We start from the raw sequence: 24,007 nt of genomic DNA, 5'->3' as shown, positions 1-24,007 counted from the left end.
ACAGATCATATGACAATTGATGTGAGGGCCTAACTCTGTCAAGAGTTCTGAGAACAGGAACACAGGGAATCAAAGAATTGTCTAGGATGAACCAAACCGCTATGGACTGGCCCAAACTCCCCAAGCTGGGGGTAGTAGCTCTTGGAAAGCATTTCTGCATCCATGGATTTTCTCTCTTAAATCACTATTGAGGCTTTGGTATAGCCATTATGGGTTCTACTATAGGGACAATCAGGCTTAAGGTACATATCACTCTTTTTTCTACATAAAAAGAAAAGAAAAGCTCAAGGCAATGGGCATTAGGCCACAGCTGTTTGCTCCAGCAAATTAGAATTTCCCAGTAGTTCTGGCTCCCCAGCCCCTCCCTCCCAGTCTCAGGTAATTTGGAGTTAGATCAATCCTATTCCAATCCATGCAAAGAGGTTCACTCTAATTTGGAGGTCACCACACAGTAAGCCAGCTCCAACTCCTCCTTTTGCACAATCTTGACTATGGGATGCAGAAACCACCCACTGCTTTTTTTCCCCCTCATTTTTGTAAACATTTAATTTAAGGGACTCGGGATCCTCATTTCCCCCCTCATTATTTATCTACTATCGGGATCCTCATTTCCCCCCTCATTATTTATCTACTAATTGCTGCCACAACAGAAGGAATCCTCTGTTGAGACAGACCAAAGCGCTGTCCAAGTGCACTGATGGCTTGATCAGGCTCTCTGCAGATGGGCACTTGAATCATTGCTAAAATAGGCCCTATAGGCATTTGGCTTGACCCCAGGTTAGTATTATCTATTTAAACATCCTTGTCCCATTTCTATGATAGGACTATCACAGAAGAAGATGCCCAATGAGAAGATTAAGGGGGAAAAATGACTATCATAAACAAATAAATACATAAATCTTTAGGGGATCCCTGGGTGGCTCAGCAGTTTAGTGCCTGCCCTTGGCCCAGGGCGCGATCCTGGAGTCCCGGGATTAAGTACCGAGTCAGGCTCCCGGCATGGAGCCTGCTTCTCCCTCCTCCTGTGTCTTTACCTCTCTCTCTCTCTGTGTCTATCATAAACAAATAAAGGGGGAAATAATGGACAAATGGCATATATTTAATATGAACGAGAAATGTTTACCATAAAACTCAAATAATTCTTTCATAAGACTCTAATATCTACATCAGAGTTCAATGCCAGCATGGTTTGAAAGTGAAGGTTTCACTTAGATTTTCCAAAGACTGTTAATAAAAATAGTGTGAACAACGGAGCAACATTCTAAAAAACACTAAAATCTGAAAATCCAAAATGATTAAGTAAACATTAGATAACTACACCTCCATTTCCAGGCTTCCAAAAATGGAGAAAATAGTTTTTAGTTTACCTCAATATTTAAAAAATAAGGTTATCCGGGGCAGGCTAAAGATTTATTCTCTCAGGTAGTTCCAATTAAGAATAATGCTATGTCTTCTAGAACCTTAAAAAGGTGATCAATGATCATGGGATCAATTTCAAGTATGTTTTACTTTTCCGCTTTGTCACATTTAATTTTCCATTAAATTAACATGCTAGTTTTTTCTGTCTTTTTGTTCTTGGGTAAGTGAATGATTTATTAGACCTGATACTCAGTTTATGAGCTTTTCTCATTTTAACTTGAAGAAACTGCAAATATTTATAGAAGATGAACCATACGTATCTGTTCCTGAAAAATGTCAGAATATAGCACTCAAATCAAATGCCGAACAGAAGCTAGTCTCTAACACTACATACTGTGCAGATTTAATTTCTACTGACATGTTTCCCTAAACAGTTTTTCCCACTACAGTAATTCCTAACCCAAAACACCTAAAATATTCCATTAAGTGTGTACTCACATATTACTCTGAGTTGGGGGTATCTAAATAGTCATACAGAATTTAGGAAGTAACCACGTCTTTAAAAATATAATTGAATCCTGTTAAATTAATCTTACACCATGAGGAAAACAGTAATTATGTTTGAGCTGATTTTCCTTCCTTCTATTTTGCTATTTGATACCTCAAGGGTGTTTTAACTCCCAATAGAATTCCAAATGTAGGCAATTAGAATGCAAGGAAATAAACCAAGAGTATATAATCTACAAGGATAGAGACTATGACCAGTGTTGCTTATCAATACATCTCATCTATGTAACACAGAGTCACACTCAAAATATGTGACTCATATAAGGAAGCACCATGGGTGGGAGAGCAAATCAGTATAACCTTTCTTGAAGGCAATTTGGCAATACGGGTAAAAAGCCTCAGAATTTTACAGATTCTCTGACCACTAAGTCCATTTCTAGAAATTTATCCTAGAAAAATTAATTTGTGTGAGCAAATATCTGAATTCCACAATGTTCTTTTTAAAATATTATTTTATTTATTCATGAGAGACACACAGAGAGAGGCAGAGGGAGAAGCAGGCTCCATGAAGGGAGCCCAATGTGGGACTCGATCCTGGAGCTCCGGGATCACGCCCTGAGTCAAAGGCAGATGCCCAACCACTGAGCCACCCAGGCATCCCTGAATTCTACAATGTTCAAAGGCCATGACCTTTTAAAAGCAAAACCCAGCTAACAATCCAATATCCCAAATAAGAATTTAAGAGCTTAACTCTCATCATAAACTCTATGGCACCTGCGACATAACAACCACTGTTCTAGGTGCTTTACCCCAATCTTCAGTAAACTTTTTTTTTTAAAAGATTTTATTTATGAGACGCAGAGAGAGAGAGAGAGGCAGAGACACAGGCAGAGGGAAAAGCAGGCTCCATGCAGAGAGCACGACGCAGGACTCGATCCCAGGTCTCCAGGATCATGACCTGGGCTGAAGGCAAGCGCTAAACCGCTGAGCCACCCAGGCTGCCCTTCAATGAACTTCTTTAACACTCACACCCACCCTATAGGGTAATACACTTGTCTCCTTTTCTCATCTAATTTGGATGAGGAAAATGAGGCACAGGGAGACTAAGCAACTAGTTTAAGGACACCTTAGAGGAAAAGAGTCAGGTTTCAATCCAACTGTTTGATCCTGGAGCCCCAGGGGTACCTCCAAAACAATATGGGGGGGGGGGAAGGGTTTCTCAACTCTTCTTATCCTTTACCCATTCTTTGTCTTCCTATGGGCCATGTCTTCAAGGTGAGAATCACTAAATAAGAGCGTCACAGACACACTTCCACCAACTGTAGATCTCACTTACTTTGGTGTTACAAATAGCAGGATTTTTTATTTTTAACAAGATTTTATTTGAAAGTGAGAGAGTGAGAGAGCCAACGATAAGAAAGAATACGAGCAGGGGAAGAGGCAGAGGGAGAAGGGGACTCCCCTGTGAGCAGGGAGCCCAATGCAGGGCTGGATCCCAGGACCCTAAGATCATGACCTGGGCCAAAGGCAGATGGTTAATCAACTGAGCCACTCAGGTGCCCCCTTGATTATCTCTCAAATATTAAATTAAAAGGTTCCCCCTCCCTCAAAGTAGTATTGTTTTTCCAATTCTTCTCTCCCCACTTAGAAAATATGCTGTCAGCATGTTTCATCGTATAGAAAAGATAAACAAGTTCTAAATAAAAAAATATATATATACACAGAATGTATTTCATTTTCATACAAAATATGTTTTTTTTGGATGAAAGTTTTAAAAAAAATTCTCGTGCCTGATTGATGACCCATGAACATGGGGACTGGTTGACCACTACCTATGGAAGTGAAAAAAGTGGAGCAATGAGAAGCATGCCAAGCAATTCTAGGCCTGAGGATGAGGGCTGCCTGGGCAAGCTCACAAAGCCTGGACTTCTAGGGGCACTACTTTGGGAGCAATGAGGTAAAGAATTCACTGTAGGTGCCAGGGCCGCTGGGTCAGGAGTTAGGACAAGTAGCACTGGACTATATGTTGAAATGTGGCACCTCAGATGTAGCAGCAAAGGTGAGGGAGCCCCTAGGTCTGAGCTTGATGTAGCTTCTGGTGAAATCTGTTTTATCTTGTGGAGATAAATAGTATAAGAAAAACAAAAATAACAAGCTATATATACTATGTGTAAAATCAAATAAGCAAGCAGTCAAGGTTGTTTTATTTTTATTTTATTATTAGCTAGAAAGACTTTTCAATACACAAATGTATTTCTTCCAAGGATTGCCCCAATGTGATCTCAAGAGTCCATGTTAACTCCTTTTCTGGAAACTTCCTTTTCTCAGTTGTTGTATTCCTGAAGAGCCTGGGCCATGAAGAGTTTGCCCAAGTTTTGGGCAGTGAACTCCTTAATGTTCTGGCAGTAAGTGTTAATCTGGCCTGTGCATTGGGGAAAGTGAGAAAGAAAGTCATAATGTTCCACAAATTACAAAATGACTTAGAACACTAGGCAAGCAAGAAAATCAGAATACAGAGTCATCAAAATTTTGTTTTGAATCAAGAGTTTATAGGAATCAATTCTGTTTGTCCCCACCTTTATAATAAAGAACATAAATTCTTCTGAAAAGAAGCTATCTTCCACTCTTGGTTACATGGAGACTGAAGAAAAATTACAGTGGTTACATACACATTAGCTGTTCAGAAGGCAGTGACCATGGAGATCGGACACACGCTGTACTAAGACAAGTGGGAAAACAGCACTGGACTTTCCTCAGCCAGGTACAAAGGAGATGCGAAATCACAGAACTACAAACGAAATGGCCCCACCTGACCCAGATGTGCACAAGTGCAGGAGTTGTCAGGCTGTTCTCTGAAAATATTAAGATTTCCTTTTCTAATCCAAGACAGAGCAGAAACAGAGTCCCCATGAAGAAAGGGCTCTGTCACTGCTCTTTAAGTCTTAAAACTCATTATCTAATCTGATACAACATTCATGCAAGGTGTTTTATATATATAATACAACTCCGCCTGAACTGGATGTTAAGTAAGGAATGTGCCTTGGTTTCCCAAATTTAATTTATATGTGTTCTAGAAAGTTTTAAAAAATCTGGAATCTGACCCCACCCCCCTCTACACACACTGAAAATGTATAAGCCGAACTGAGAAACTGGAATATCAGCTTTTCTTTAAGTAGGATTTTCACTCTAATAAATCTCTCACAGGCAACCGGCTGATTGAATCAAACAGTATTTAGCAACATTTATACAGAAATAAGGTTATTACAGATAAATAAGAGCAAAATCAAGTCCTGACATAGGACATAAGACTCCACCACTAAAAGGCAGTATTAAATGGTAGATACTCCCAAAGCACATCCAGAATTGCATTCCTGTTGCTACAATGTAAGGCAAAGTAAGGGAAATCCTTTTCCTGCAGTCAGAAAATCCAATTCAGTTCAAACACCCACATGCAGACGTGGGGCTGGGCTGGAACATGAAAAGCAAGCAGCTTGAGCTGAATGATCTTCTGCTTTGGAACGTAAACATTTTCCCCTGGTTTCTATGAAAGATGACTCAAATAAAATCTTTCCACTTTAGAAAGTTTACAATGCCATCTCAAAAATGTTTAGATAAACACAGAATGAAGAAGCACTGAAAGGACCTTAGAAATAACAAAGACTGACAAATTCTTAAATTTCAGAAATTATAGGTGCTAGATTCGAATTCATCATTCAACCATTTTAAATACACTAGCTTTTACGATGTATTTTTCAGTTTATAAATCTCTTCTTGTCTTCTGCTTCCTAAGGAAAAGAGAAAACTAGCCATGTTTGCACTGGCTAACAATACCTGCAATGAGTAGAGAATCCATCCTGGCAGGAGGCTGAGGTGGTTTGAAAAGTTTGGACAGATCCTCCTCAGGCAGTGGGGGTTCTCCCCGACTCTGGCGCTGCATATTCTCTTGCTGGCGACGCTGCTGATACTAAAATTCAGAGAAGAAATGATTTGGTTATTTTTCTCTACCCGAGGAGATAAAAAGCCTCCTCAGCTATGCAATCAGAAAAACCCCGTTGCCCTGAATTCCAAGCTCAGTTTTATAAATGGTAATCCATGGTAACTCCTCCTTCTTCTAAGAAGCTAATAAATATGACAACAAAGAAAATTTCTTTATTGGAAACTCTTGTGTCACTCTGAGCTCTTAAGAGTCTATAACCAATGACATGCAGAAAGCAAACTGGTTATGTGGCAAAGGAGGGCTTAAAGGCAAAGAAGCTCATGATTAGTGAGTGAAGGGCAGTGTTTTAGCATTTAGGAAAATGGGGTAAATGACAGCATTATAAGTATGACTCATCTTAACTGTAGTAACAAAGCAATCAATCACCACACTGGGGAACTTTTTCAACTTATCCCTACTGACCAAAACAACAATAATGCTGATGATGCTGATACTGTTAACATCATCACTATTGTTATTATAGTAAATACTTCTACTAATCAGCTGTGCTTTTAGCTCTATAGCTAAGAATGAATATTAGCTTCGATAATGTTTCAAAAACTGTCAAATTAGATTCCTAGAAATCTAAGAAGGTGGGGATACATCTAAAGGTATGTACAAACTTACTGAGAAAATTATAATCAAGATAATTAATACTTATGGGTTGCTCACAATAGCAGAGAGAAAATATCCCACATGCAGCCTTAGAAGGTCAGGTAATGAGAAACCAAGGTGGTAAAAAATTTAAGAAGGAGAACACCCTCCTTTTTGCAAAGATTTCTATACTTATCACAGGGTTTGAGGGTAAAAGCCTGACAAATCTAAAAAGGGTACTGAATGGTGCTGGTACAAATGAACATCAAATGCAAAATTTTAAGACATGCTGGAAGTCTGGAAAACATCTATAAGATTGGTTCCAGAATCAAGTGTCTTGATACTCCAGGTTGCATCCTTTACCTATGGGAAGAATCAGCAGGAGAATGGAATTAAGCTAGGGCTTTTTTTTTTTTGTCATCCCCTGATCCTTTATAAGTTTTTTTTGACCATTGCCATCTTTACCACTCATTTTCTTTTCAGTTAAAAAGTATATACTTTATAGATTCATATTTCTTTTAAATCCTCAGTACAGCAGAAACAAAGTATTTCCAATTTCACTATATATGAATATTGATATTAAAACAATTTTTAAAAATATAAAATTCTCAGAGACATTTAAGTTGTAGTTGTGTTGAAAACTATAGTTAATACCTAATTTAACATATATTTTAATGAACACACAGTAATCCTATACAAATGCTTTCACAGATGAACATTCTGGAATCAACTTATCTATGAATCAAATGCTATAAGAACACTGCAGAGCAATACAGTCTAAAAACAATATTCCAGGAACTGTGAAAATCATGTGGCCGTCAAGCAACATGAATAAAGAAAAGGTTAAATGGCCACAGCAGTATATATGTGGATATGAGAATATTCAGGTAATTCTGGGGTTTTTATCTGTATTATACTATCTATTTCACAGCAGTTGGTCTATTATTTCCTATCAAAATTGCTTGCTCTTAATCACAATTGCTCAGTTTTTCAAATGAACTGAAGATTGCTAACTATGCTGCAATGAGCCACTACCAAACCAATTATAGTTAGTAAAGAAATGAGCTGTGACACTCCAGAATCTCTTTTGCCTCTGATTTTCTCAATAAATGTATCTCTTATTTGCATAACACTGCCATCACAATCTGAGCTTAATACATCGGCTCTCTTTAAAACAGGTATTTTTAAGTACAACTTAGAAATAATATATGATAATAAATTAAATATGATGTAGAGTTACTAGCTAACAGTCAATGCTTTATCAAATATGATTTTGATCGTTTTGAAGATAACTCTTGAAGCACCATACTTAGAAATGAATTGTGTTTGTCAAATTTTTCCATAACACCAACCTGATGTTTCTGCTGCTGTTGTTTACTCGTGTTCCTCATGTATGTGTTATATTTAACTATATCTTGGCTCATTTCATCCACTCTGTCCATCAGCAACTGTAGATTCTTCCCCAAATGATTGCTGAAAGGTAAATATACGGACATATCATACTTTAAAGCTATAGCTCTGCCACTGCTCTAAACACTCCTGAGATATTAAATTGATCTGTCATTTGCCAAATGAATGAGAGCACACATATGCATGAAAGCAGGGGGACAGGAAAGAATCTGAGTCAGCTTGTTATTAAACTTTCCATACTGAACCCACAACTGTAACCACCAGAATATCTGATATAGCTCAGTTTCTTATTGTCAGAGCATACATATATCAGGGTAGGGGCTGTTAAACCTATCTAGCAGGTTATAATGTGTATTTTCTGAACAACCATGTTTAACTTAAGCTCAGTACTCCTGCACCTTTTTCCTTAGCACAACCCTCTCCCCAACTGTGCTCCAGAGCATTTAAATGAGGAGCCATGGAAAGGAAGGACCATGCCAACACATTAAGACTTCTGGTACATGGTTTCTCTATCTAGCAGGTTCTAAAAGAACAACAATAGCATTTATTCTGCAAAGCCAAGTGAAGAAAGAGGGCTCCTTTCTTCTTGCCCTTCCTAGAATCTGTAGTACAGTCATTCACACTTCTTTTCCTCTTCAGAAATTCCTATTACAATTCATTTACCAAAATCACCTTAGAAAATGATGCTCCCGGTTAGTACTCTGACCACCATATTCATTGATTTCTGCTTACAACTATCTCCTACCAGAGTAAAGCCTGCTACTACATATATGTATTCTTAAAATAACTAGTTAACAAATAGTATTTGCTCATTCATTTCAAACAAGGACAAAGTACCTATTATGATCTCACTTCAGTGTTAGCAAACAGAGAAACAATCATGAATGAGACATTCATGGTCTCTATCTTCACTGAGCTTACAAATGAGTGGGAGTGGGAAGGAGAAAAAAGACATACAGATAGTATGGTTGCCATATCTCTTTCCCTTCAGAGGGGAACAGGCTGAAAGCAAACGATCAGAAGGAATCAACCAAGCAACAAAGTATTTCAGGCAGAAGACAGCATCAGTGCCGAATGTCTGAGCAGGGCAAGAACTAGGCAGACAAAAGGAAGAGGTCTGGCATGTCTGGAGCACAGTGACAGGTTACAAAGGACAAGCACAGCTGGGAAGCCATTAGATGCACCACAAAATACACCAACCACAGTTAGTGTGAATGAGACTCCACAACTTCAACATAAATGGTGTCCTTGAGTTGTACATGGTTGCAATAGATTTTGCCATAAATTTTTAAATGACTGGGGCATCTGGGTGGCTCAGTGGCTGAGCATCTGCCTTTGGCTCAGGTCATGATCCTGGGGTCCTGGGATCGAGTCCCACATTGGGCTCCCTATAGGGAGCCTGCTTCTCCCTCTGCCTATGTCTCTGCCTCTCTCTGTGTGTCTCTCATGAATAAATAAATAATATCCTTAAAAAATTTTTTAAAACATTTTAATGACCACTCTGGCTACTATGCAGAGAACAGACTGGAGAGTAGAAACCAGGAGATTAGTTAAGAGTTGATTGTGGAGTACGGGCAAGGATACAGAGAACCCAGAACACCCATACACTCTGGTGGGAATGAATTTACAATGGTACAACTACTATATGAAAAATAGTTTGGTGGTTTCTCAAAAAGTTAGGTTATCATATGACACAGCAATTCCACTTCTAGGTAGATATACCCAAGAGAACTGAAAACATTTGCTCACAAGACACCAGACATGTATGTTAAAAATTGTATTATTCATAATAGTCAAAAAGTGGGAAAAAAACAAATGTCTATCAAAAGATGAATGGATAAATTGTGGTATGCCCATATGACAGAATACTATTACGTCATAAAAAGAATGAAGTCCTGATACATAAATAAAACTTAAAAACATTACACTAAGTAAAAGAAGCCAGATACAAAAGGCCTCTTGCTGTATGGTTCCATTTATATGAAATATTCAGAATAGGCAAATCCATAGAAACAGAAAGTAATGAGTGGCTGCCAGGTTGTGGAGGAAGGACAGGTAACACTGTAAATATATTAAAAATCACAGAATTATACTCTTTAAAATGGTTAAGATGGTAGATTTTACATTATATAAATTTTATCTCTATACTCATTTTCTTTCAAGATTTTATTTATTTATTCATGAGAGACACATGGGGGGGGGGGGGGGGGGACACAGGCAGAGGGAGAAGCAGGCTCCATGCAGGGATGCAGGGAGCCCAACGTGGGACTGGGACTTGATCTCAGGTCTCCAAGATCACATCCTGGGTTGAAGGCGGCACTAAACCGCTGAGCCACCGCGGCTGCCCTTATCTCTACTTTAAACACTATACACACACACACTCATACATACACAGAACTATTGTGGTATTACAGAGCAAACAGTGATGGCTTAGATGAGGATGGTAGCAGTAAGCATGGGAAAAATGGGCAGAAGTGAGAGAAATTAAGAGCGACTCCCAGTTTCCTGGCTTGAGCAGCTGAATGGTTGGCTATGGCATTTCAGAGAAGGGGCAGGTTTATGAAGGAACAGACTGGGAATGTTGGGAATAAATGAAAGTAATCCAGTTACATTATGAATCCTAAACGGACTGTATCTGTAACCTGGAGAAAATTAGCAAGTTTTGGTTCCTTCTTAAATAGCAGAAAGAGCACAGAAAGGGGGGGTTGGGGGGGGGCGCACCACACATGTGCACGTGTATGAATAAATGTAACCTCTAAGCCTAGGATTGGCTGTGTGTGTGTGTGTGTGTGTGTGTGTGTGTGAATAAATGTACCCTCTAATCCTAGGATTGGCAGCATCTACATAACCTTGGCCCAGTGACTTGGCCTAATGACTTAATCTTTTATCAAATGTTTCAGTTTTCTGAAAAAGTGCTTTTTTCAAGTTAAATTTTCATATTTTTCTTATTCCATTTAATTGCATTTTAATTTTGTGAATCATTTTTTTTTTTACTTTAAAATATTTCTTTTTCTTTGGAAATGAGATTAAGTATTTGTTTCTGTTTCCTTCTAATTTTTTAACAGCTTGATTTTAACTCACCTCTAATTAAGTGTCTGGGCCAATGTTGCAAGCTGAGCAATTAAAATGATTTTTTCTATCAAGCAGCTACTCAAATGTCCAGGTCCACTGAATGCATAGCCACACTGTGTTCCAAACTCCTTCAAGATTAAAATTTAACAATAATCTGTCGGCTAAATGTACTCTTTCAACAGATACTACTGAGTATATATGAACTTTGCCAGTCACTCTATCAGCTACTGAAGCTATGTAAGACATTGCTAAACTCCACCTATGCTAGTGAGAAAACGGGAATGCAAACAGATAAGGACAGCATAGTGGTGTCTTTGCTCTAACAGAATGGAAGCAGAAAAGATAGTTTGGTAGGACCAGATGAGACCTTCCAGATTATTTGACAGTTGAATTTTGAGTTTTTGAACAGGATCTGGAGACAAGGAAAACAGGAAGGACACTGCAGCTACTGGGTGAAGGCAGTGTGTTCGGACACTCTGGCATAAAAAACAGAATGCCTCTGAAGAAATGCCCAGAAGGGCGAGACTGGGAAGAAAGACAGCAGTGAAACTAAGAGGCAGACAACAGGCACAGCATAGTGATTTGGACGCCGGGACTAGAAGTTTGGATTCTATTCTAAGGCCAATGGGGAACCAGTCAAAAGTTAAGCAAAGGAGTAATATAATCATACAATTTGCATTTAGCAAGATCACTAGAGGCAGACAACAGGCACAGCATAGTGATTTGGACGCCGGGACTAGAAGTTTGGATTCTATTCTAAGGTCAATGGGGAACCAGTCAAAAAGTTAAGCAAAGGAGTAATATAATCATACAATTTGCATTTAGCAAGATCACTACAATGAAAGAGGAAAAGGTTAAAAGCGGGAAGTTAGGAGACTGCGAAAGTAATCAGGACTAGAAATAATGAGGCCCTGGCCAAAGGTAGCAAAAGACACAGAAATAAGATGAAATCACCCCAGGAATGTACACATGGGAAGACAGACCCTGAGGTACAATGATATTTAGGGATGAGCAAAGAGGGCTCACTGTGGAGAATGAGAAGGACCAGAGCTGTAGTTGCACAGACTCCAAAAAGAAAGGTTATTTCAGGAAGGAGTAATCAACACATTAAATGTTTGAGTGCCTACAACACCCAGTAACACAGTGATAAAGTCGCCCTTTGTGACTTTAGTGAGAGCTCTGACAACAGAGAAGAAAAGGAACACTAAGAAGTTTGACTATAAAAACAGGTGAATACAGGACGCTTGAGTAGCTGCTCAGTCAGCCAACCAACTCTTGATTTCCACTCAGGTCATGACCTCAGGGTTGTGAGATGGAGCCTTGCAGGGGGAGGAGTCTGCTTAAGACTTTCTCTCCTTCTCCCTCTGTTCCAACCCCCCACCCCATACTTGCTTGCGCTCTTTCCAATAAATAAATCGATCTTAAAAAACAAACAAACAGGTGACTATGAACCAAAAGATGAAAGGAAATGGATAATAACAGCATGAGGTCAAAAAGTGCTCTTTTTGTAACTTTGTTTTTTAAGATGAAGGAGACTTAAGTTTAAACATTTTTATTTTTGGGAGATGTATGGTCAAATAGGGGTTAAAAGTCATGTCAGCAATTCACTGTCACATGGTTCAGAAAAAAAAGCATGTACTTATGTGTATGGACAAAGAGCAGGTACAAATATGGCAAGATGGATCAGTGGTGAATCTAGGAAATGGTTTATGTGTGTTCATTAGCTCATTCTCTTTCAGTTTTTCTAAGGAGCCGAATATTTTCAATTTTTTTTAATGGGAAAAACAAGTCAAGAAAGCTAACAGAAAAGCAGTACAGATAGCAACTGAAGATATGAGGAAAGAGTATAGAAGAATCAAGTTGGATCCCAAGAAGGCAGGATGGATGGGAATCGGACAGCCTTAAGGAAGGGGGAACCAACTCTCACTTCCCCAGCAGAAGATCTGAGGCTCAGAGAGCTGGCAAGAAATGCTGTCATTACACAATTAGTTAGGGTGGTGGGTCGGAGATGGTAGTGATGGTGGTAGTGACATTAGAGAAAACCATAAAGGACGGTTACTGCCATATACAGAGACAGAGCTATTATTTGTTCCCACACCTTAAATCCTAGAGACAGATTATACTGATTTTAGCAATGAGAAAGGTGCTACTAGAATAGACCTTCCCTCTCCACCAAAAAATGTCTTTGATATAAAGTAATATTATTATATATTGTTAGATATATCCAATTGCAGAAAGAAGACAAGCATAGATATGTGGCCTTTAAGCATTTCCTAACATTTATATTACTACAATGTTTTTCAGAAATATATCCAATAAGAAACACTCAAAAATTTGCATGACAGATCTTGAAGGACAAAAAATAATTAAAAATAATACTTATTTCACAGATAACATTCACAGGGAATTGGGTCCATTACCAAGAACAACTTTATGGGGATCTTTTTAGTACCAATTCAACTAGAATACTGAACCAGGGAATTATTGCTAGGAGTTTCAGTAATATACCCTTTTCTTTTATTGTCAAGGAAACAAAGAACTGAAAAACAGCTCACTTAAACAGATGTGAAACCAAGACATGCGGTGAGAAGTCTGCTCTGGTTGCAGGATCAATTTATCCTTATCCTTGATGTATAATGCCCATCCTCAGTTTACTTGTTTAAAGGAGAAATAAAAACAGAATCGTTTCTTCATGTGTGAAAAGCTGAAGACTTGGGTAACAGATTTTTAAAATTTTTTAAAGGCTGTTATGAAAACAGCCATTGCTAGAACTTCCAACAAATACAATTAAAACTAAAAAAGAAAAAAAATTAAATGAAAGAAAATGTAGTATGTTTCATTCACAGCCTAAAACAAATTTATCAAGTAAACCAAAAAAGTGGAATCCACATATGGGTTGTGAAAAGCAAGACCAAGCAAAATATTTGAGGAGCTGTTTGGACATGATTTCTGATATGGTTTCTCAGAAAAAATTTTATGGTGACTGGCCTGATTATCATCATGCTATTAATGTTGGAAATTAAAATTTGAAGGGTGCCTGGGTGGCTCAGTCAGTTAAGCATCCGATTCTTGATTTCGGCTGAGGTCATGATCTCAGGGTCGTGAGATCAAGCTCCATGTTAGGCTCTGCACTCAACAGGGAGTCTGCTTGAGATTCTCTCTCTCCCCCTCTCCCTCAAACCATCCCCCTGCTTGCATGCTCTCTCTCCAAAACAAATAAATCTTCAAAGAATTAAAATCGGAGATGTACAAAGGTTATATTTCATTCTTATAAAACAGTACTGTCAGTTTGGATGAATACAATAGCCCGTTAGTATAGGCACTGCTTCAGGGTTGCTTGCCTTATTTTTTTCCTTCCAACAAGAACACAAATTTACCTTTTAAATAATTTCACACGAAAAAGAAGGGGCCCCTCTTTCAATTTCACTTAAAATACAGAAGATAAAAACTATAATAAAACATTTTTCTAGACCTTAGTTGCTATGGCAAACTGGGAATGTTTTCCTGACTATTAAAAATGCTGTTTGGGGCCAACTGGGTGGCTTATAAGTGTCTGCCTTCGGCTCGGGTCATGGTCCCAAGGTCCTGGGATCAGGCCCTCCCAGGCCCTGGACAGACGGAAGTCTGTCCGCTCATGCTCTCTCTCAAATAAATAAATAAAATGTTTTAAATAAAGTTTTTGAAAAATGCTATTTTGGACAAACAGACATTATGGACCAGCTCATTGGTAATTTAAAGCACAAAGAGGCTATATTTGTTTTGTATGCTCAATAAACTTGGAAAAAGGTGAAGGCATAAATTATATAAGCAAATGCTTTCATGTAGTAAATTTAAAATTACTGCATAACTACATATACTTAATACATCAAATTGTAACCTTGCACACTAAAGAAATGTTCTTAGCGCAATGCTTTAAGTACAGGTGTGCTGAGTGTGTTTGCAAAAGCAATAAAGAAAAGTATGACCTTCTAAAAGAGACAAATTAAAGGACTATTATGAATATATGTTTGCAGTCAACAGTACACTCTTCAGTGCCAAATTAGCCTTGCAAGCTGGCTGCATTACTCAGCACTCCGTTCATGCAGTTTCCATCTCCTTCCTCTTACAGACTTTCTAGTGGCCCATATGATGGATTCATGCAATAAAAAGTGGCACTTAAAGCACAGTCCTATCCACCCCAGAGCACAGAAAACAACACTGGGTTCTCTGGTCCTCCTGGGTTTACCCTAGTTGTCTTATAACAAAGAAGTACAAAGTCTGTAGATTCTTTTGTACAAGTTTCTATCTGGGATAAGAGAAACCTGATAAACAACTGTGCTTCTATTCCAAAGTGGTTGCTTAAGAAAACATACCTTGTTTCTTCCAGTCATTCAACAAATGCATACTGACTACCTACTACTCTATTTAACTTCATTCTACAGGTCTGCTGCTAGCATACTCCCACCACAAAACAATCACCAAGATCAAGCTTACAGGGGATTTCATAGGAGCTACCTATAGATGATTCTGCTTATATTTCTGTTAAGAGCAATAAATGATAGAAAAGAAACATTAATTCCATAAAGGAAATAATCTATTTGGAACATCAGTCAGCACTTTACCAATAAAATAAATAATATCTAGCAACTAGATAGCTAAACCAGTCACAATGGGATCCCTGGGTGGCGCAGCGGTTTGGCGCCTGCCTTTGGCCCGGGGCACGATCCTGGAGACCCGGGATCAAATCCCACGTCGGGCTCCCGGTGCATGGAGCCTGCTTTTCCCTCTGCCTGTGTCTCTGCCTCTCTCTCTCTCTCTCTCTGTGACTATCATAAATAAATAAAAATTAAAAAAATAAATAAATAAATAAATAAATAAACCAGTCACAATGGAGGAAGTTATGTCACCCCCATCTAAGATACCAAAAGCCAGGGTCAGATTCGGAAAATTCTAATTTTAGTTGAAAAGCCACATTGGAAATTCACTAAGAGTCTGCATCTGAACAAGGGCAAGTGCTACCAGTAAAACAAAGAAGCATTTGCATTTTTCACGGTATTCCTCAGCATTATTGAACATCCAGACATAATACCATAATCCTCTAAGGACAGTGTACAATAAAGCTAGGCACCCCCTCCCCCAAAGAGCCCTCCCTCATGGGCATTTACCGTATCAAAGCAAAAATAATACAACAAAGGCATCAGAGGGTTCTTTTAACAGTATTATTAGTATTCAAACACTGTTTATCAGTTTGGCCTTTTTCCTGAATTCTTAGCAGGGCTGGACAAGTACTACGTGTCGTAATACAAGTCCTAAGAACCTCAAAATGTACTTGGGTAATTTTTTTTCTTGGTCCATGAGTTAAATTCTAACTGAAAGAATCTTTCACAGAAAGTGTTGTTGTTGTTGTTTTCTTAAAGGACTTTTCATTAGACAGGGCCACTTACCTGCTAGCAAGACTGAGCAATTCATGTTTATCTGCTACAGCTGACTTCTTCTCAAGCTCCCACATTAGGACGTTGATCAGATGTGAGTTTTTAATTACAATCGGCACTTCTTCAAACATGTGCTCAAAGGTGATATTTCCCTTTTTCAATCTGTGAAGCGTGTTAAAAATACTTTAGTCTGGTGGTCAGAAGTAAGTGTTAAATTGACTATTTCATACATCTTTCCCTAATTACAGGCCCTCTCCAGGATCTCTGTTTCATTAGCACTCTTTTAAAAAAAAAGAGAGAAACTAGTTTTACAGTCAAGCTGAAGCTGAATGATATGAATAACATTGAAAACAATCCAAGTTTGAGCTATAAAGCCCCAAAAACAAGATTCTTGGCAGAAGAAACTAGTCTTTCTTTATAATCAGGTATCTTCAAAATTTCATTGATACTAAAATGTAAATATCATGGGAAATTATGTTATATAACTTCTATCTAAAACATTTAAATAAATAGCTGGAAAAGAGAAATACTGCAGTTCTTGGAAAGTTCCATTTTAAAAGTCTACCAAACTAAAGAAATTAACAACTAGCAGAACACTCACAGTTATCTTATATACAATAGTTCAGAATACAGCAAGAAAACGGTTTCTCATAAGTTAGTTTTAACTACCATACCCAGGAGTTGTTCATGAGTTAGCTTTTAAAATTTTTTGCAACCTAATTTCTTAAAAAGCTATTGGAAAACTAGCAAAAACCTGTCCCAAAGCTGCTAACTTTAATAAGAAACCAAAATGCCCTTAATTAACAGAAAATGAAAGAATTCTAATTTTCAAAAAATTTTAACATAAATATTCCAATGCTATTATGAAAAATCATAAAACAGCTTTACCAATTAATTCTGTGCATATCTATCACCCATAAAATTTCCAAAATGCCACATTCCTTACTGATACCTTAAAATATTTATGCCTTTCCCATCCCCACCTGCATGAAATAGGACTCAGAACATAAGACATATAGCTCACAATTATCCTGACACAGAGCTCAGTATGACAGCCACTGGTCACTCATCCCATTCTCTCTTTTCTTAATCATTTATATCTTCAAATCCAGTAGCTATTTAATTCCCCCTCCAACCGAATTCATACACAGTGTGAACAACAGATGAGACATTCCATAAAGAACAGTTTAAACATGGAAAGGGAGAAATCAAGAGGCACTCGGCCATGCAAAACTCTTCTACAGTCCACATGGCAAAAGCATTACCACACCACCACCACCAAGGATTCAATAAATGTGGCAAACTACAATCTTAAGAGGAAAACAGCCAATGCTTTACCATACGCCTCACAGCCCCCCAAACACTTACGCTTCAGGAGAAAAATCCTTCTCTTTACAAACTTCCATCAGTTTAGGAGTCAGTCTGTATGCTTTCAGCGAGAGAGACCCTTGGGCAGTTTTTATGGGATCTCAAATAAGGAAAAGAGAAAGAAATTACTAACACTTTTGTTATTGCCAGTGCTTTGCTTGAATGACACTGGTTCGAGGCACACTATTACTAATCGTACAATCTTTGCAAAATGAAGATCAAAATAAATGATCAGAACTCAGTCTGAAGCAGATTCAAATCATATAGCAAATAGTTAAGTGAAAAAACATAGGAACCCTATCATCCTACTTGTAATAGGTAGAGTAACTTCCTCCCTAAGGTAAAAACAGAAGATTCAAAATGCAGTTATTTTTAAACCTATTCGTCTGCTTGATCCAGAAATCTTGATGAAAATTAAACATCTCCTATGTTCTGTCCAGCTTATATTCATCTTGTATAATTAGAAGAAAAATATTAATGAATATTAAATATGAAAATACACCGTGTACTTGTGTAATTCAGTGGACTAATTTAAATGAATGGCCCTGTGAACAAAAGTTTATCCACCCTAGTAATCATTGTCCAATTTTTTTAGTTAAAAGAGATTCTAAAAATGACCAAAGAGTGCTATCACAAAAGTGTCTTTTTAGTTTCAGAGAAACTTATTTGGTCAAAACTAGCTGCTTACACACTCCATGAGTAAGGGAGCTTAGCACTTGCTGCATGATAACGGCTCCGGCATGCCAATATTCGCCTAAAACCTGTGTTAACATTCATGTTGTCTGAAACTTAACACAGTGAAACTTTTAGCAATAGGTGATAAAATGAAAACCAAAATAGATTGAAACAAGTGGAAAATTCATCAAGGTCTGATGATGCAATGTTTCCAGCCAATATAAGTACACTTTAACAACTTGTTCTTTACTGTAATCCAATTGTTAACATACTGAAACAATTTTGGGGCAGCTCATAAGATTGATCGTATTCATTAGTATTTTTTCTGACAGATACTCAGGACGTTACATTTACTTCTCAGCTGGAAACTATATGCAAGTCTGCCAGATATGGCAAACTGTGAGTGTTTGGGGAGGGGGAAGGCTATAAAGCTGTTAAATTGCCTACAGTTCTGATACAGCACAGAACATCTGGTCTGGAGAGCTTGAGGAAACACCATTAAATAGGCCGAAAAGAAAAAAATCTTTGTGCTAAGAAACAGTCCAGGTTTTGTACGCTGCTGTCAGAGGTATAAAAAAACTTGGCACACTGTGTTATGATTGGTCAGTCACGTACAGAGCCAGACACTCTAGCAATTGGGGTTTGTTAGACATCTGGTCTAGTTCCACCAGCCCCTTCAAATGAGGGAGGGGAGATGGAGGAATAAAAATGAAGCAGCTACTCCAGCATTCCAAAATGTACACATCAGGGCTCTGATAGCAAGAAAAATAAACAGAAAGAAGGAAACCCTGTCTAGACTTAGCTGCTGCTGAGGCTGCTGCAGAAACAGGGTTGGTATTTACTTGAGAAGGCCTGCCAGGCTGCTCTTAGAGGCAAAAAGACAGAAAGCAAAAATAGTACTAATAACATTAAGGGAAGAAAAGAATAATAAAGGAAACTCCTACTAACCGTAAATGAGAACGACAGATTCTTCAATGGCATGCTGGTAACTGAACTGAGAATCCAGGAGTGCTCGGGTGACGAACGAGCCATAGTACGTGGACTGGTACCAGCCCACATGGAGGTGATCAATGTTGACATGGCGAAGACTGCGCATCATTTCCATCTGATACTGGACTAGATGACAGGGACAGAGGGGTAAAAGAAAAACTAATGATGCTACAAATAGTAAAAACAAGATTTTTTGGAAATGAATTTTTACACAACCATTTATTAGCTAAAGGGCACAGGTTTCCAGGTTTAAAATTCAATCAGTTCACATATAACAAAAACGAACTTAAGCTTTCAAATCATTTCAAATCACTGAAGCTTTCCTTTTTTCAGTAATGAAACGACCTACTGTAGAAAACTTACTAAGAACACATTAATGCCTTGTTCTAAACAAGAAATTATTTATTAAATGTAGTTTTCACTCATTTCTTAAAACTCTTAAAAAATAGTAAATCTTTAAGAAAAAAATTTGTCTATTTGCTAAACTGGTTGGTTTTAAGACATTCATTTGAATTAGTAAAGTGAGAATACTTATCAAAGTCTCTTTCAACTCAGCTTTTAGAACTGAGAGGTTAAAATCATCAAGAGAATGAATAGGGAAACAATTAACTACCATATTATTTAAATATGAACAGAATACAAGCTGTAGCTGATTTAAAAATATAAGAATTCATTTTTGCCTTCATCTGGTGCCCCCTGCTGCATATGCTAAATTTTAAAAATAATTTTTTATTTGTATGTTCTTCTGTGTTAAGTAACAGATATTAATTTTTCATTAGTTATATGTTAATCACCATGTATAGAATGAAAAGGCTGAAAGGCTATAATTTCATCAAATTAATGACTATAATGTATAACATTAACTTAAAGCAATATTTCTAGAATAGGTGCAAACTAAGACTATAACAAGTAAAAGATTTTAAGAAGCAATAAAGCCCAATAATGAGTAGCAAGTATGTAATACAGGAGAAAATTTTATAGTCAACATAATATCCAAGCTATTTCTATTATAATGAATGTACAGCTATGTGGAATAAATATATTTGCTTAACTTGGAATCTTACCATTTCATTTTTAAAACTCTCGATCAAGTTTTAGCAAAAGTAAAATGATATGCCTGTGAATTCCTTGGTTATAGCACTACGGTTTTATAAAACAAACAAGATTCAGGATCATGAAGTAAAAAAGAACCTCCCTCAGATGTCACAATCTTATTTTTCAACATTTGTTACTAGGAAAAGAAATTATAAATCTGCTATTCCAAGGAAGGTTATAATTCTCATGATAAAATATGGCAGCCAACTTTTTAACTATTCAAGAATTGAGTTTTTTAGTTTTTCTTTTTATATACAATATGATGGCCTCAAGAAGAAGTGGTATAAAATTAATATGATAATCGTATATCAATCACCTTTTACTTAAATTTTTGTCTCTCCAGCACCTAACAGACTTCCTTCAACAGATTCATACACACCAACCACAAAAATATGATATAGAACCATTGCTATGGTCTCTTTCTGCTTTAAAATTCCGTCTTTTAAAGTAAAATCACTCTTTTGTCTAATGGAATTTAAAATCAAATTTAATGCACACAAAGTTCCAATATCACAACTACAACAGGAGTCAGACTAAATTTACTATTCATTTTAAAGGAGTAGGGAAGAGATGGGGAGAGATTGCCAAGCAACTGATAGTACAAACGTGGTTGTGTAGGATGATTTTTTAAAATCAGTATTTCCAAAATATCTGCCAATATACAATTTAGGTGTGATATAAGCAGAAGTTAGATTCAGTCAGAAGACTTGGGATCTTGGGATCTAGGTTCTTATACTAGATCTTAGATTCTTTTTCTATGGGGAATCTTGCTGTCCAGTTATTGCTCCTTATCCGATGTTCAACCTTCCCATCTCCAGAAAGATTTGAGAGCACATCACAGTCAAAATGTTTTGACTTCACAGTGTTCACTGAATATGCTAATTATAAGTAGTAATTTTACTACAAACTAAGCAGAGCCTCCAGCATGCATTGATACTTAAAAATGCATTCCTCTGAAAAAGAGTTGGTAATCTTACTAAGTCACTCCCCAAATAGCCTCAATACAAAATGTTTTATAATAGCATTTTCAGGATGCAGGAGGTAAAATGAACTTTATGATCAGTAGCAAACCTCCAAATTCCTTCTTCACTCAGAATCTTACCTACTTTACAGCCCCTTGGACAAGAATGAAAATAAAGTATTCCTCGCAGGTAGGAAGAGACTAAGGAATAGAAGGCTTGTCTATGGGAGATACCACTGCTCTAGTGTATTCACTTCTTGAGAATTTACAAATAGAGAGATGAGTTTGCAAGGCTCTAATAAAAACCTATTTTTAAGGTCACAAGAGTTTTCATATGACCTAAATATGGTAAATAAGTATTAAAATGTAAGGGGTAGGAACAAGACAAGTAAGTTGATAAATTGGTTCTAAAAATCTACAAGGCACTGGAATTTCACTATTGCACAAAAAATATATTCTGGACCTATTCTACATGAAACTCAACTTTAAAAAACACAAAGAATGTCGTCTTGGAGGCACAAAAAAGATAGGATCTTAAAGGACTGCAAGTGATGGGACACCTGGGTGGTAGAGTTAGTTGAACATCCAACTCTTTGGTTTCAGTTCAGGTCATGACCTCAGGGTCATGAGATTGAGCCCCAAGTCAGGTTCCATGTCGGACTTCACACTCAGCATGGGAGTATGCTTAAGATTCTCTCCCTCTCCCTCTGCCCCTCCTGCTCATGCTCCCTCTAAAGTCAATGAATAAATCTTTAAAAAATAAAAGGACTGCAGTGACCTGTGAAAAGATGAGCACTGGGGCTCATCTTTGAAGCTGCAGCTTCAAAGTAAAGTTGGGGTACACTGAGGCCCAGTCCTTACCAGGACTATTCATATGAGCCTCCAGTAAGTGCACAGTTCAAAGAGGTAAGTTTAATTCAATTAAAAAAAAAAATATATATATGAAGATATGCTTTTCTACTATATACAAACTGAGGAACAAGAAAAACCTCACAGCCAGCCAAGCGAACTGCTTTCTCTGCAGACGTTTCAGTGTGTGTCCTCCCTTCTAATGATGACAAAGACAAGTCTTCTCTTCCTTTACCCACCTAGTGTTTCCTTTCTTTCTCCTCCAACCCAAATTTTCAAAAAGCACAAAACCAATCCTGCAAAAGAACCCTCATAAACCTAAGTAAGGATAAGAAATGCACAGCAGACTATCCCATGAAAATGGTCTCAAAACCATGCTCCAGGCAGCTTCCACCAAATGATCTGAGCTGCCACACGAGCTAACACCTATTTACCCCTCTGGCCTATGGAAGACACAAGGGAAAAATCGTGACATAGTGACGTGCCAGTAAATTTTATGCAGGAAAGTAAGGATGGATCATTGCAGACTCTAATCTCCCAGGTGAATGCCACTGCTTTTATGGCTATGTAGTTCCTCTCAGGAGTTACACTGGAGGTGGGTACTTAAGGCACACAAGAGACCCAATTCAGCTACAATACTAAGGTAACAGGAGAGAGGAGGAAGCTTTTGCTTTCTGGAAGTGGCTGTGAGAATGCCTTGTCCCAAGCCAGAGGCTCTGGGTGAGTGGGAGATAGAGCCATATTAACTTTCTCCGAGCTCAGCTGGACTCGAGTTGTAAGAGGAAGACATAAAAGATTTGTCTAGGCAGAGATAAGGTTCACCCCTGTCTAGGAAGTGCCTCACACCTCAGAACTCGAGCGAATAACAGCAAAAAATAAAAAAAATAAAAAAATAAAACGAGAAGAAAGGAAAAAATGAGGCTCCTTGAATACAAAGTACCACAACTCCCTATTGTTAATGCAGGTCAATGAAATAAGGAGCACTTCCTGGCATCTTTGAGGGTTGGTCTAGGACTAGGCACACTTTCACTTTCGTTCTAAAATTCTCATATTTAACAAAAAGAAGCCCAAGCAGCAATTTCAACCAATGATATTTGCTTCTGAATTAATAATATTCCTGGGGGAGTTCCCAAAGATGAAGAGCAAGAGGAAAATTGTTTTTGGAGGGGGACGATTTTTAAATCATGGTAATATCCAACAGAAGGGCTTAGATCAGAATTGTATAGTGAAAAGTTTAGGAAAGAAATTTTTAATTTTTAAGCATTCTTAGTCTAAAAAGCAAATATCCTACTGACCAAGGAGAAACAGTACACAGCAAATAAATTTCAAAAACGAATTGGTAGTTACTATTAAGCCAACTCAAATTACTAATACAAAAGCTATACTTATTAACATGCAACTGGGGTGGTATACAAAATTTGGAAGGATATTAAAAATGAGCTGAAGCTTTATAAATCTCTTCAACCTCTAGAATTGTCTTAATTGGTAAAGCCTCTCCCAAGCAAAGGGGAGCCTGGTTTACAACACTGAATAACTGTTCGAAGTTTGGCACCAGTATATTCACATTCACTTTTTCCAGATATCCTCTTTGCAAAACAGTCAATTTTAAATTGCCTTGAGCTAAAACTGTCTTAACTGAGGCAGGCTGCCCAATAACTATTCCTTTCAAAAATCTACCACATTTGTTAGGCTTTCTCATGTTTTTATCTCCAAATATGAAAACACTGAAAATAATATGTT

General features: G+C 37.6%; 1 protein-coding gene across 1 annotated transcript in view; it reads right to left on the bottom strand.

Moving 5' to 3' along the window:
• Positions 1 to 4,064: 4,064 nt before the first annotated feature.
• EIF3H (eukaryotic translation initiation factor 3 subunit H) overlaps positions 4,065 to 24,007 on the bottom strand; it is a 95,886-nt gene continuing 75,943 nt past the window's right edge. The window contains exons 3-8 of the mRNA XM_041769409.1: positions 19,321 to 19,488; positions 17,698 to 17,797; positions 16,342 to 16,491; positions 7,789 to 7,909; positions 5,698 to 5,830; positions 4,065 to 4,288 (exon numbers count right to left, since the gene is read on the bottom strand). Of these exons, the coding sequence (XP_041625343.1) occupies positions 4,191 to 4,288; positions 5,698 to 5,830; positions 7,789 to 7,909; positions 16,342 to 16,491; positions 17,698 to 17,797; positions 19,321 to 19,488 (770 nt within the window). The 3' untranslated portion in view covers positions 4,065 to 4,190. The remainder of the gene's footprint in view (positions 4,289 to 5,697; positions 5,831 to 7,788; positions 7,910 to 16,341; positions 16,492 to 17,697; positions 17,798 to 19,320; positions 19,489 to 24,007) is intronic.

The sequence above is a fragment of the Vulpes lagopus genome, chromosome 9 (genome assembly GCF_018345385.1).
Source record: "Vulpes lagopus strain Blue_001 chromosome 9, ASM1834538v1, whole genome shotgun sequence".
Lineage (NCBI taxonomy): Eukaryota > Metazoa > Chordata > Mammalia > Carnivora > Canidae > Vulpes > Vulpes lagopus.
Note: the sequence above shows the minus strand (reverse complement) of the source record. Positions and strands in the feature narration are given on the sequence as shown.